Source organism: Uloborus diversus, chromosome 8 (assembly GCF_026930045.1).
Source record: "Uloborus diversus isolate 005 chromosome 8, Udiv.v.3.1, whole genome shotgun sequence".
In the NCBI taxonomy this organism is placed as follows: domain Eukaryota; kingdom Metazoa; phylum Arthropoda; class Arachnida; order Araneae; family Uloboridae; genus Uloborus; species Uloborus diversus.
Window position 1 is genome coordinate 46,358,759 of NC_072738.1, and position 14,131 is coordinate 46,372,889.

Here is a 14,131-nt window from a genome sequence, read left to right on the forward strand (position 1 = left end):
ATATCAGTTGGTGAAAATGCTTAAGAAATAATTTTATTGTAATTTCATTTTACTTATGTGTATACTAGTATAGGGTCATTCCATATCAAATCAACCAATAAAAAATAAATTTCGAAGGTCAATGTTTTGGATTGTTATGATTTTTTGTCTGTTTATTATACTTATCTCCATGATGAAAAAAACTGAAGTTTCAAATTTTTTCAACAATTCTTTGCAAAGTTATACGATTTTTAAATTTTGGAAGAATCCGAAATTTTGCATTGATTAAAATCTTAAGAGGGCTATTTTTAGAGTACTATTTGACTTAGAAGTCTACAATTGGTGCTGTCTTGTTCAGTCTTTTATGAGGTTTTCAAAAATATATAACAAAGCCCAGTTGCTAAAAAAAATGTTTTTTTAATTTTTTTATTAAAAAAGTTTTTTTTAATTTGTAAAAATTCAAAATCGAAATTTTTAATTTTCTTGAAAAAAATATATGTTACTTAGCCTTTTGTTAGCAACATTTATTCAAAATTTCAAGATGGCATTCTTTTGGTATCATGCAGAAAAAAAATTTTTCCTCTTTCATCAGTGCTTTAATGGGTCATGCCATGTCAAATCAACCAATAAAAAAATAAATTTTTAAGGTCAATGTTTTAGAATGTAATGATTTTTTTATCTGTCTATGACAAATCTGAAGTTTCAAATTATTTCAACAATTCTTTCCAAAGTTATAAATTTTTTTAACTCTGGAAGCATCATAAATTTTACATTGTTTAGTAATCTTTAAAAGGTTATTATCAAAGAACTAATTGACTTAAAAGGTTAAAACTTGTGTTGTTTTCTTCAGTATTTTAGGAGGTTTTAAAAAAATATATAACAAAATCTAGCTAAAAAAAAAAAAAAAAATCATTTATTTAAAAAAAAAATTATTTTGTAAAAATTAAAAATCAAAATTTTTAATTTTCTTGAAAAAAAAAAAAAAAACAGGGTACTTAGTCTTCTTTAAGCAACATAAATTCAAAATTTCATGATGGCATTTTTGTGGTATCATGGAGAAAAAAAAATTTCTCTTTCAAACAGATGCTTTAATTTTATTTGTAAAAAACATTTGTTCTAATGAAAAGTAGTTAAAGTTTAAACCCGGACTATTGCATAGAAAAACAAGTACTTGGCAGTATTACAAGCATATTAACAAGTTCAAACAATTTTTTTAGTGAAAAAATATTTATTATTGAATAAAAAATCTAAATTTTATTTAAATTTGAAAACTTCAATTTAAAAGTTACTGAAGCTTTTTTAGCCATATTTTAAAAGCAAATTTAAGTTTTATTTATACATAACTGCTACAATATAAAATTTAATATTTTTTTAAACCCATTAAGAAGCAGTTTGAGATGTGTGTAACTCACTTTGCTACTATAGAACTCGATTTGTAAGTCCTAGTATAGATATACTTTCTTCTTATGTAAGATTACAATTGCTTTTGCCATATCCTCTTTCGAGACTTGGTATGCCCTGCTTGTAGCAGGGACAGGATGTAATTTGCACAGAACAAAATTTTTAGGAATGGTCAAAATGTCTGCTTTTCTTGGATAAATGAATGATGATGATGGTTTGCTAGAATGAAGGAAAGAAACCTGGATTTCTTCTTCTACCTGATCTTTTGAAATTACATATCCTATCCACCATTTGCTGTCACAGGCACAAGCAATATAGCCCACAAATTCTTCAAACTGTACATCCCCATTATGAGGGCTCATGAACTCGGGATCCTCTGTACTAGAGCCTGGTTTTGGATCTTTGCTGAACTCATTCATAACATCATCAGTTTCAGGAACTGAGGAATGTTTTTGCTTACTTAATTGTATGCGACAAGCAGTACATATTTTCATTCCTTCTTCATTGCTATATGTTAGTGTTGTCATCCACAAACTTGCAGTTCTTAGATCTTTTTTCACCCAATGTCCTTCCTTTTTAAATGGATTGCAGCAAAATATGCTCCATTGTTTATCCATTTTCAACTGAAAGTTGGCTCTTAACAACAAAAATATGCATAAATTTAACATTAAAATAACAATAAAACTTGGAAAAAAAATCTCAAAGAAAGCAAGCAGTAAAATTTAGAATGTGCACTGTCCAAGAACATACAAAGTACTGAAGATTTCAATGCCTCTGTAGTGGGAGAAAGCAGACAAGTTTCATATTACACCAGGAGAAAGCCTAAGGATTCGTTACAGCAGGCAGCTAATGAGTGGAAGTGGCTACTTAGGGATGGGTAGCAGGGATGTAAGTGCTGAAGCATGACTCATGATGGTCAAGCCCTTCTACTGTATCAACCCATGAACATAAGATTGAAAAAAAGTTGATTGGAGACCTTTGCTTTACCGAATTATTTCAACACTTTCGATTACGGACCATTTGCCATTGATAAGTCGACTAATATATTTTCAGATAATAAATTTTAATACTTGGCTATTTAAAAAAACCTGCATATAAGCATATATATATATATATATGTTTCTGTATAAATAAACATCTATATATATATAACTCGCGAGAACTCGCGCCGTTATTCGTCACACAAGTACTCGCGCGGGGTCAAAAACGACCCCAGTATTTCTTTTTTTTTTCTTCCTTTTAATTTTTGCACTAATTCTTTATTTTACTTTATTTGTTGATAATTCTCCACCAACAGAGACTTCTACAATAATTATTTGTTTTATTTGAAATGCATAAAGGAAGATTTTTATGAATTATACTATGCACGAAAGAAAAAATGTTTTATATGTTAAACAATGCATAAAAAACACTTTTCTTAAGCTTTTACAATGTTTTCAAGCATATTTATGACACATTTTTCAAAACGTTTACACATTTTTATTCCTATTTCAGTTAGTATTTGCACAATACGCAAATCTGTTGTCATTTTTTGTCTTTATTTCTTGGGCACAAAGCACACCTGAATCGACCCGAAACTTTGGCCTTTTTAGTTGGGGGTTTTTCACTAACAACACGGTTTGCTTTTTTTTCTTCAACTAAACAAAATGCAAGCTTTTTTAGAAAATGTCGTCGATTCTTATATTCCACAGGAGGGTCCTTTTTGGACAGCAGTATTATCCGTGCGTTTATAGCAGCAATATTCAGAATGCAAAAAAATACTACCATGGGCCATCGATTTGTTATCCTTGCCGTGGTGTAGGATGCCGCCATTTGATCAACAACATCCACTGCGCACTTCGTCATATTATAAAATGTAATTATCTCTGGTTTCTTTTTCTCAGCTGTATCCTCATCAATAGTGTCATCGTTATGCATCGTTGACAATAGTAAAACACTTTTTCCTTTCTTTGGAACATATGAGACGATTGTGCAATCTTTTTGGAATCCAAATAATGAAGAATGTATTTCACGTTTCTTCGTATTTACGAATTCAACAGGGATTTCTTTTTTATTTTTTCGCAATGTTCCTACTATTGTAAGATTTTTAGAAATCAAATCTTTCGCCAAAGGATAACTAGTGTACCAGTTATCTGTGGTAACGTTTCTACCTGTATTGTACAGTGGCTCTACAAGTCTTTTTACAACGTCAATCGGCTTGTTCGATTTGTTACTATTTTTACCACAGTAGATTTCCATGGATGAAGTATAAAAGTTCTTGCATCGACTAGTGCAAATAGTTTTATTCCATATTTCGCCGATTTGTTTGGCATATACTGTCTGAAGGCACAGTGACCCCGAAACGGTTCCAGTTTTTCGTCAATGGTCACATATTCCCCTAAAGTGTAATTTTCTTTGCAGTTTGCATCGAAAGCTTCAAATATTTCATTTATTGCAGCCAGTTTATTGACTTGTTTCCTTAAAACTCTGGTATGTACATCGTCAAAGCGTAAACATCTCATCAAAAAAAGAAAACGGTTGTATGACATTACACAACGAAATATTTCGATTCCGGTTCCGTCAGTAGCCCATAAGTCCCTTACATTTAGATGAGAAGACTTGTGAAGACCTGCTAAATATAATAGGCCAAATAAAGCCTTAATTTCCACCGAATCTGTGCATTTTGCATCCCTGAGTCTTGAGTCATTTTTTGAAACGTCATGTATAAAAATATTCGTGCATTCTACTATTTGGTTTATCATTTTATCATCGATAAAAACGCTCCAACTCTCAAAGACATCACTGACATTTTTGGCGTTTCCTTTTGGCCCAGGAAGATGCGTAATTATATTTCGAGCTGGAGCACGGACATTAGCTCGGAATTTTGTTTTTTGCCAAATAGTTTTTGCATCTCTTCTAACAAAGGTGTCATCTCTATCGGGATCAGCAGAACTTTCACTTCCTGAAAATTCGCTCTCACTGTCGTGGTCGCTGAAGTTTTCTTGATCACTAAAACATTCATCGTCTGGAATGACATCTTCATCACTTTCCACATCGGCTAATAATTTGCGGAGACGCTCCATCTCTTGCTCATATGGAGTCGGCATGCTTTCTTTGTAATAATTATTACAAACACAATTGAAAAATATGGATTAGAAAGGACAAAACTAAATGATCATTGTGAACCGCACGCGTGTGCACTCAAAATCATGACTAGAAGAAGGATTGCTGAAAACTACTTCCGATTCCCAACCTTTTTTCTAAATTCATTGAATGCATTGCATTAGAAATAATTCCAAACACCTGTTCCGTTTCGAGAATTTTACTGACGTCAGTACTCGCACGGGGTCGAAAAAGACCCCACTCTCAAAACCCCCCTTGTTTACAAGAATTGAAAGGAGATAAGAAAATTCCAACCACACCCACACATCAATCAAGGATACAGTCCCAGCTACTAAGAAAATGATTTCTTTATCTATCCATGAAATTCCAAGAAATGGAAACAAAAAATGGCTGGGGTCGTTTACGACCCCGTGCGAGCTCTCGCGAGATAAAGGAATCAAACCAAGGGTGCCAATAACACCTCCTCAAATACTGTACACCCCCCCCCACAGGGATGAAACTTTTTTACAGAGAAAAATCCCCCTTAAACATCCCCTTAAAAATCTTAATGGCACAGTCTTTGCCATCCTTCCACCTTCCACCCCCTTTGGATGATCCAGCTGATCAAGCAGTATGAATTGTTGAATAAAGATGTTGAAAGAGGAAATATTTTTTTTTCTTATGTTACCACAATAATGCCATCATGAAATTTTGCATAAATGTTGCTAAAGTAAGACTTAATAACATAAATTTTTTTCAAAAAAATTAAAAATTTCGATTTTGAGTTTTTTTAAATTAAAATTTTTTTTTTCAAAAAAATGTTAAAAAAAAGAAAAAAGTAGAAGTAGGTCATGTCATATATTTTATGAAACCTTATTAAATACAGAACAAAACACTACCAGTTTTAACTCTTTGAGTCAAATAGTTTTTTAATTACGGCCGTTTAAAGAAAACACGTCAGGAAAAATTTTCAACTTCGTCAAAACTTTAAAATATTATAATTTGAAAACAAATGAGTGAAAAAATCCAAAACTCTGTATATTTTCTCTGTTGTGGTAATACTCCATTGGTACAAAAAATGAGCAAAATCTGAAGACATGACGTTTTGACCATTGGTTGATTTGATATGGAATTACCCTATAAGTACATATGAGGCAGTGAGAAGCAAAGCGATGCAAGTGGACTATTTTAAGTTTCAAGTAAAACACGTTTAAAGATCAGATCCCAGGTAGGCTTTCATTGAAATTTTTTTCTAAATCATGCTATACAGCAGCGCCTACCAAGGCTACTACAGTGAAACCTCCGAATAACGGACAGTCAAGGGACCAGAAGTTTTGTCCGTTATTGGGAGGTGTCCGCTATTAGGAGGAACTACTTAATTTACCTTTTTCAAAATGGGCTGTTGTTCCCTTTGTAGAACACATTCGAAACAATTGCGAAAGGTTTACTACATTTTACGTCAAGTGTAATTAATGTTTTTTCTTAATAAAGGTATACTGACAGCACACACTTGTCTTAAAAAGCATTTAATCAATTAAAGTAATCAGTTAAAACAGTTTGACATCTCTTTTTTGCATTACAAGCCTGTTTCTCAGTATAAATATTTAAATCATTTACCTTAACAAGTCCTTCAGTGTCCCCTTTGCTCAGGAAAAAGTTTTTCAATTTTTTACTGTATTTCAGTGCTTCCGAAAAGTCTTTAATTGTGCAAACATCATTTTCAATCACAGGAAGTTCTTCTTCATCATTGTCAGAAAGAACACATAGTTCAGTTGTGTTGTGAGAAATGAAATTTGAAACGTTCAAGTTCTCTTCCTCAACCCACAAGTCTTCATCAATTTGAACGTAGTCTTCAGCACTGACTTTTGAATCCAAATGAACCAGTAGTTCATTAAGTTCTTTTTCCTCATCTGCTCCTCCTAATGCTCTGTCAGGTATCATTTCACTCCTGAACGAAAATCGTGCCTTTTTAAAACATCTTGAAATGCTCCCAGGTTCCACTTTTTTGAGAGCTGACGTGATCCATGAAACAGCATCCAAAACTGTTACAGGTTTTGTTAATTCTTCACTAGATATACACAAAGAAATCTGCGAAAGAATGTGCCTGAGTAAAAGCTTTCTGTAACCTACTTCAAAACTCCGAATAATACCCTGATCCAAGGGTTGTAATACAGAGGTGGTTTTCGGTGGCAAAAATTCTAACTTAACAGTTTTCAATTTTAAGTCATCAAGATAAGAAGTTTCGTCGGCATTGAAAATATTTTTCTCATATCCTTCGCACACCGATTTCAATTTCTCTATCCAATCCATGACATGAGCTGGGTCTACGGACTTCTCTTCGCCACAAATGGATTTAAAAGAAATGTTGTGCCGTGTTCGGAATTTTTCAAGCCATCCATTTGACGCCTTAAAAGAGTCTATCCCCATAGTTTTCCCCACTTCTCTGGCTTTCTCTTGGAGTAATAAACCGCTTATTGGGACGTTCTTTGCACGAGCAGCTCTGAACTATTTCATGACAACCTCGTCGATTTCACTGGTTTCTGTTTTGCAAAACTTTACATTTTTTTAATTTTCATTCGAACTCACAATCCATAATTTTCTAATTTCGTCTTTGTCTTTTAAAATTTCGCTGATTTGAGATTTCCAAACTTGAAAACGATCGGCAAGACAACTCACACTTATTTTTTCTTTTTCGGCAACATCCAAAACATTAATTTTTTCTTTCAATGTCAGTCTATTTCTTTTAGTTGCTATTTTAAAACTCAAATAATATTGTCACACAAAAAATCAACTAAATCAACACGCCTTTAGGAAAGTTTGCAACTGCAAAGCTGCGATTACTGCATGAAAAGCAGGTTCGCTTGCTTCTCCATTCATCTCAGGGTATGAATATCCCATTACCAACGGCGGCGATTTGGCGGATCAACCCCCCCCCACACACACTTTTTATGGTTAATTTATTTATTTTATCTCGAGTATCACTATTGCATGATTGACAGTTGTCAATATGACCATGAATATGGGCAAATCTTTTTCATGTCTAAAAATCAAACAACCCAACGAAACCATGCCGCCATAAAGCCGACTACTACCGGCGCCGGTCTGCTCATTTGCATCTCTTGAGAGCCCCAGTTAGAAAAAGCACCCAGTTTCCTCTTTTTTATCTTAACTTTTAAATAGTTATTGTGTACAAAATTCATTAAAATCTTAGAAAAACGTACGTTAATTGTTATACTGACATCAGTTTTCACTTATCTGCTTTAATGCTCTGAAAACTAGCCGTAACAAAATTACGACTTTTCTTTTTCTTTTTCATTTTTTGCTGCCCGCAAAAAGTACCATGTCTTTTAGTTTTTTTTCTGCTCCCAACTTTTAAGTCCCAATCGCTGCTTCTGCCCATTATCACCCTTTTGATTCTAAGAAACAGTGATAAGGAATTGACGGGGGGGGGGGGGAGGAATATCAGTTGTGGAGGATGAAAAGCTTTGTAAGGAAAGCAGTTACTAAGATATTCTGTGAAAAGAAAAAAAAAGGAAGTGCTACGATCGCAAGGGAAATATTTTTGTGAAATAACTGTCAGTAATTCGGAGTGTCCGTTATTCTGAGTGAATTATATGGAATGGCCTATATTGAGAGAATGGGACTTTCAAAAATGTCCGTTAATTAGAGGTGTCTGTTATTCGGGAGTGTCCGTTAAGGGAGGTTTCACTGTAGTGCAATTTCTTTCCCCAAGACAGAAGCGAGGTTACCTCCAAATTTTTATTTTGCCACTTGCATCCCTTTACTTCTCACTACCTCATATATAAATGCATATAGCTAATTTTTTTTAAAAAGTTGGTTTAAAATCTCTTAATTTGCAAGGGAAAAAAGCAAAATTCTTCCAAAAAAATTGATTTCACACTTTACAAAAATTACATTTTGCTCAAAATTAATGACTGATTGATGTTTTGATAATTTTTGTTATTTTGAACAAAAATGCTTCTTTTTTTTAATGGTAAAAGTCTTTATATAAATTTATATTTAAAAGAAAAAAGCAACATGTATTGGCTATTTATTTTATGGCATCGTCTTTTATATTTTCTAAAAAAATATACATAGCTAAAGAAAGACTTTAATGCACAAAAAATTATTTTTTCCAGAAAACCGTTGGAAAAGACTGGTTTTGTTCCGCAACCTCAAAATTTGAGATTTTTAACCAAATTTTTGAGGTGTGCCTCCATAACATTTGAGGGGATGTGCTATCAAACTTTTTTTTGGGGGGGGGGGGGCGGGGGGGGGGGGGTAGATATCCCTGTTATATACGTATATATAACAGGGATACTCTCCAAAATATTTGGTAAAAAAACCTTAAATATTGAGGTGATGGAATAAAACCAGTATTTTCTGTGGGTTTTCTCGGTCTAATGAATTGGGAAGGGAAAAAAATGTTGTCTATTCATTTTATAGTATTATCCGCAGGCGGCCTATAATCCGCAGGTACTACTAAAATCGACCGAATGAATAAAAGCTTTGTATAATCCGCTGTGGCGTATAATCCATGGATAATATGATGTAAAAAAATAAAGTTTGAGTTTAACATACCAACTTGAAAATGTAGTTACTTTGAAGGCATAATCAAAATTAATCTGAAATATAATTTAAGGTATGATTTCTTCTTGAAATCATGATTATAGAACGCTTATTACGTGAAAGAGTGTTGAATTGTGTGAAGACAAAGGAGCAAACAGTCCATCTTGTGCAAATGGCTTCCTCCTTCACTGTATTCTTGTTTCTTTACATGGCCTGAATTACATAAGAGGAACATTCAAACAACGTAAAATAACCAACATACAGGCAGGCAGCGAGAAAGGACATGCAAGCTGCGTAAAATAAACAACATTTAGTCGGCATACCGTAGTCTGTATCGGTGAATCCTACTATAAATACTGAGGTTTAATGCTTTGGGGTTAAGAAAAAAAAAATCACAGATAATCTGCCATAGCTAATAATCCGCACCTCATAAACTTTGCCCTTTTAAACAGATTATATGCAGGAAAATACGGTACCTTGCAGTAAAGATTTTTAATCCAATGATGCAAGGTAATAATCTGAAATACCCAGACCTACTTGATGGTTTAACTTTTGTCCATGAAGGGCATAACTTGAGTTGGAAATCACAGAAGCTTGGCTACTGCAATTTTTTTCAAATTTAGGCGAATTTGTACATATTTGGCTGGAATACAGGCTATTAATGTATAAAATGAGATCGACGAGGCATGGTAACTGAATGAAATTAATTTACTGATTATAATGAATGAAATTAATTAATTTCATTCATTATAATCAATGGCAGCTCGTGGAAGGGGCCCTATGGGCCCGGACCCCCTCACTTTTTTCAGAAGACGGTAATTTATGACTTTTATTTATATTCCTTTTTTTTTGTGTGTACGTGCTTGAAATTTCAACAAAAAAAAAAGAATTGTATAGTATTATCCTGCATATAATCTGCAGATTATCTGTTAAAAAGTAAAATTAATGAGGTGCGGATTATACGTTGTTGCCGGTTATCTGAAGGTGTGTGTATGTTTTTTTCCCTTCAACACCAATGCCTTGAAATTCAATATTTATAGCAGGACTCGCAGAAAACGTTACCCTGCCTGTATGCTGCTTATTTTACATGGCTTGAATGTTCTTAAGCGATTCAGGCTATGTAAAATAAACAACAGTAAAGGAAGAAGCTTTCATTTGCACAAGATTAGACCACTTGCTCTTTTCTTGACTCTTTGTCTTCAAGTAATTAGCTTACTATAACGACTATTTAGAGAAGCAATCAGTATTTTTTAGATTATTTTCATATTAGTTTTGAATATACCTTAAGAGTTATTACTTCTTCACATTTTTAATTTAGTTGCAAAAATAAGTTTAACTTTATTAATTTAACAAAAAAGAAAAAAATATTAAGAAAGTTTAAATATTAAAAAAATATTTTTTTTTGAATTCTTCTTTTTCAAAACCCAAGGGGGGGGGGGGCGAAGGCGAGTGCACCCATGATCTGGCCCCCTCACTTTTTCAAGGCACGAGCCGCCACTGATTATAATACAAGCATTCATTTTCATTTCAATACAACCAAATTCAAATAACATTGTCTTTTTCAGAAAAAGATTTCGTATAAAACCTCTCTTTGTAAAGTTCAGCTTCTGGTTTTCCTTCTCTTCGGTTTTTAATTTGCAGAAATTTTATGACGGATGGCCGTGGGTTGAAAAAGGCTGTCCCACAGCCATTTAGAGCAATATTCAAACTTTTGTTTATTGTTTCAATTGTCGTTCCAGCACGATGGTCCGATTTGACTGTATTATAACTGGAAACTATCCGCTCCACCTGCATCGAATGGGGAGTTGCCACGATAAGTGTTTCAAGCAACTTTTGGAGTGCGAGACGTCGATGTTTAATAGTTTTATTTATTTAAATAACTTTTGCTTGTGGGAAAGGTAAGGAGTCGCGCTTCCATTTTTTTACAGAAAAATAAAAAATATATAGAAACACATAACCGATGGAAAAATTTAGGAAAATGTAGGTGGGAAATTGTATTTGACTGTGGGGCCAATTTTATTTGACTGTGGCTTGGGCAATTGTCCAAAAAAAACCCATTAAAATATGCCCTACATTGCTCTATCTGTACTTGTAATTTTTTTATTTCAAAACGGTATTTACTTTAAAAACGTGCCTCCTAATAACTATTGGGTACTTTTTTGTCAAGAATTAGGCTCTGACGAAAGACTAAAGGGACCCTTTTACTATAATGTAATGTAAACCTGGGGTACTCAGCTACAGAGATCATGGCAGAGCCTGCTGTTAACATTTGTAGGGTTTTTTCTTTTTTTTTTTAAAGGAGGGGTTGGGCTTTTGCTTTTAGGGGATGTGCCCTTGCTTTGGGGGGGGGGGGGGATAAACATCTCAGTATAATCTGAAACAATTTATGAATAATTTTAAAGTATAGTTAAATATTCTTTTCATTTGCTAAATATCATTTTGTTAAATTGTACTATTTTTGAAATAGAGATTGTTAATAATCTGCTTTTGTTTCAATAGTTTGGATGCAAAATCAACAAGTATACAAGTTGTTGTGAAATCAGGTGGAATAAAATTATTACAAATTCAAGATAATGGTACTGGCATTCAAGTATGTTTTTCGAAAAAAAATCTTTTTATTTTGATGTGAGAAATATTTGTAACCATAACTATATGCTTTTCTATAAAAGTATTTTTTGACATGTGTTTTAACTTGCTCACCTTGACAACTCTCAAGTTCTGCATAAAAAATGAAAACATTTAAAGCAGAAAACATTTTCGATTATTTGCTCAAAAATAAGTATATACTGCAAATTTTAAATAAATACTTTTGTGCTGAAAAGTAAATGATAATAATACAACATTAATATGCACAAACTTGCAAGTAACTACGACTCTTGTTCAGGGTTGTAAATCTCTTTTCAATTCAAAAGGAGTGAGCTTATTTATAAAAAGACATCAAACAAAAACAAAGCAAAACAATTAGAAGTTTTAAAAGTAAAAATAGCGAAGTAACCAAATTCCCGATAAATTTTTAAAAAAGCATTAATAAACCAATAGGAATGCAAACAGTGTTTGAAAGCTTTCTCACAAGTACAAAGCAGATACAAATAAGAATTAAATTGAAGGAAAGATTACAAAATTACTAAAGATTACTAAAGCATAAAAATAAGTTACAATAACTGAATACAGGGAAAAGAAGAAAAAGTTTAGAGCATGACTTTTTCCAAAGCTGGAAAATGTTTTCATTTATTTCATTTAAAAACTATTATGAAAAATATTCTTTTAAAAAATAAATGCTTAGAAATAGGGCATTTGAAGTTTCGAATGTTTTTTCTGTTGGGATTCCAAAAGTTTTCTTGTTACTTTCTTCTATATCTAATATATAGAAGAAAGTATTGGGTTCGTGTAAATTTTCGAATTTCGAATTTTGACGGATTCGAACGTTTTGAGGTGTGCTGAGTCCATTTCGACTATTTTTGGAAAATGTCTGTCTGTCTGTGTGTGTGTGTGCGTATGTGTGTGTGTGTGTGTCACGTCTGTGTGTGACCAGTTTTTTGTGGCCGCTCTACAGCAAAAACTACCGCATGAAATTGAACGAAATTTGGTACACATATGTGCCCCTATGTGAACTTGTGCCCATTGGTTTTTGGCGCGAATTCCTCCAAGGGGGGTGGAGCAATGGGACGTTTTTTGAGTTACGCATGCTTGCTATTCCTCAGGAAGTAACTGGCGGAATCAAACAAAATTTGGTCCATATGTTGCCCCTAACAGGAGCAGGTGTTGATTCAATTTTGGTGTCAATAGCTCAAACGGGGGTTGAGTTATAGAACGTTTTTTGTCGTCAATTGTGACTGCTGTATCTCAAGAAATAACGAACGGAATCAAGCAAAATTTTTTTGACAAGTAGCCCTTAGTGGGTATAAGAGCTGATTTTATTTTGGTGTCAACAACTAAAAAGGGGGTAGCGCAATCGCCCGTTCTTTTTTTCCATTGTGAGTGCCCTATCTCAAGAAGTAATGCTACGTTCTGGTTGAAATTTGGAATAAATGCAGGGGTCTGGCCAGAGGATGTTTGGGTCCGTTAACGGACACTTCACAAAAATCCGATCAACCAAAACGGACCTTTCACAAAATTCCGATCAAACAAAACGGACCCTTCACAAAATCCCGATCAAACAAAACGGACCCTTCACAAAATTCTGATAAACAAGATCGGATCTTTCAAAAATTGTTAATTGAAAGAGCAAATCTGAACAATGCATATTTCTGTGTATAAACCGATAATTTTTGGAACCTTTTTTGAAGTCATTAGAGGGATCAGCTTATACAAAATCGGCTAATTTTGAAAGAAAAAAATCGGCACTCTTGCGATGCTCCTGCAAGCGATAAATAATTGCTACTGCCAAATAAATATAATGGTTGTTTGTTTGTTTTATCACAGCTAATTAGCAGTGGTGTTGTTGTAAAGTTTTCTGAAAAGGCATTTGTAAGCACTTTTCTCCCCCCGCTCATGATTTAATAAACAATAATAATATATATCTGCGAAATGAACTTAGAACTGCAAAAGGATAGTAAGGGTGGGGAAAAAATATGATCGCTTCAGATAGGGTTACCAACTTCAAAACTATCACCACTTAGCATCTGGCGTTGAACCTTTATAATGACTTGATTAGAAAATATTCTCATTTTACTAGCTTGTCAATATTTGCGTTTTTACAGTGTGGTGCGATGTTTAATTGTTATTTTGGGAGAAAATTATATGGGTTTTGATTTTTCGATGCTAACAAGGATGATTAACTTTAAATAAACTCTTTTAATTACCGTTTTTTTTCTTTAGATGTCTACATTTTGAAAAATGCAATCCTTTAAATCTGATACGAGAGTCATATTTTGTTCTTTTTTCGAGCTAACTTCGCTTTATTAGGATGCAAATAAATGAAAAGTCTCTTTATTTCTGTTAGAACTCTCATTTCAAGTTTTTAAAGCAAAATTCCATTTTCTGTTATGAGTCAAAAATTAAAATGCGGAATAGCTGGTTTATTTATTTATTTTTTTTTTTTAATTTTTTTTGCTTCAACTGTGTCCACAGATGTTAATGAAATGTTTATCATAGGACTCTA

The 14,131-nt window shown here is 33.3% G+C and overlaps 1 protein-coding gene across 1 annotated transcript in view; it reads left to right on the forward strand.

Moving 5' to 3' along the window:
• The window catches only part of LOC129228344 (DNA mismatch repair protein Mlh1-like), a 47,240-nt gene that overhangs the window by 3,090 nt on the left and 30,019 nt on the right, over positions 1–14,131 (forward strand). The window contains exon 3 of the mRNA XM_054863023.1: positions 11,530–11,620. Coding sequence (XP_054718998.1) covers positions 11,530–11,620 — 91 coding nt within the window. The remainder of the gene's footprint in view (positions 1–11,529; positions 11,621–14,131) is intronic.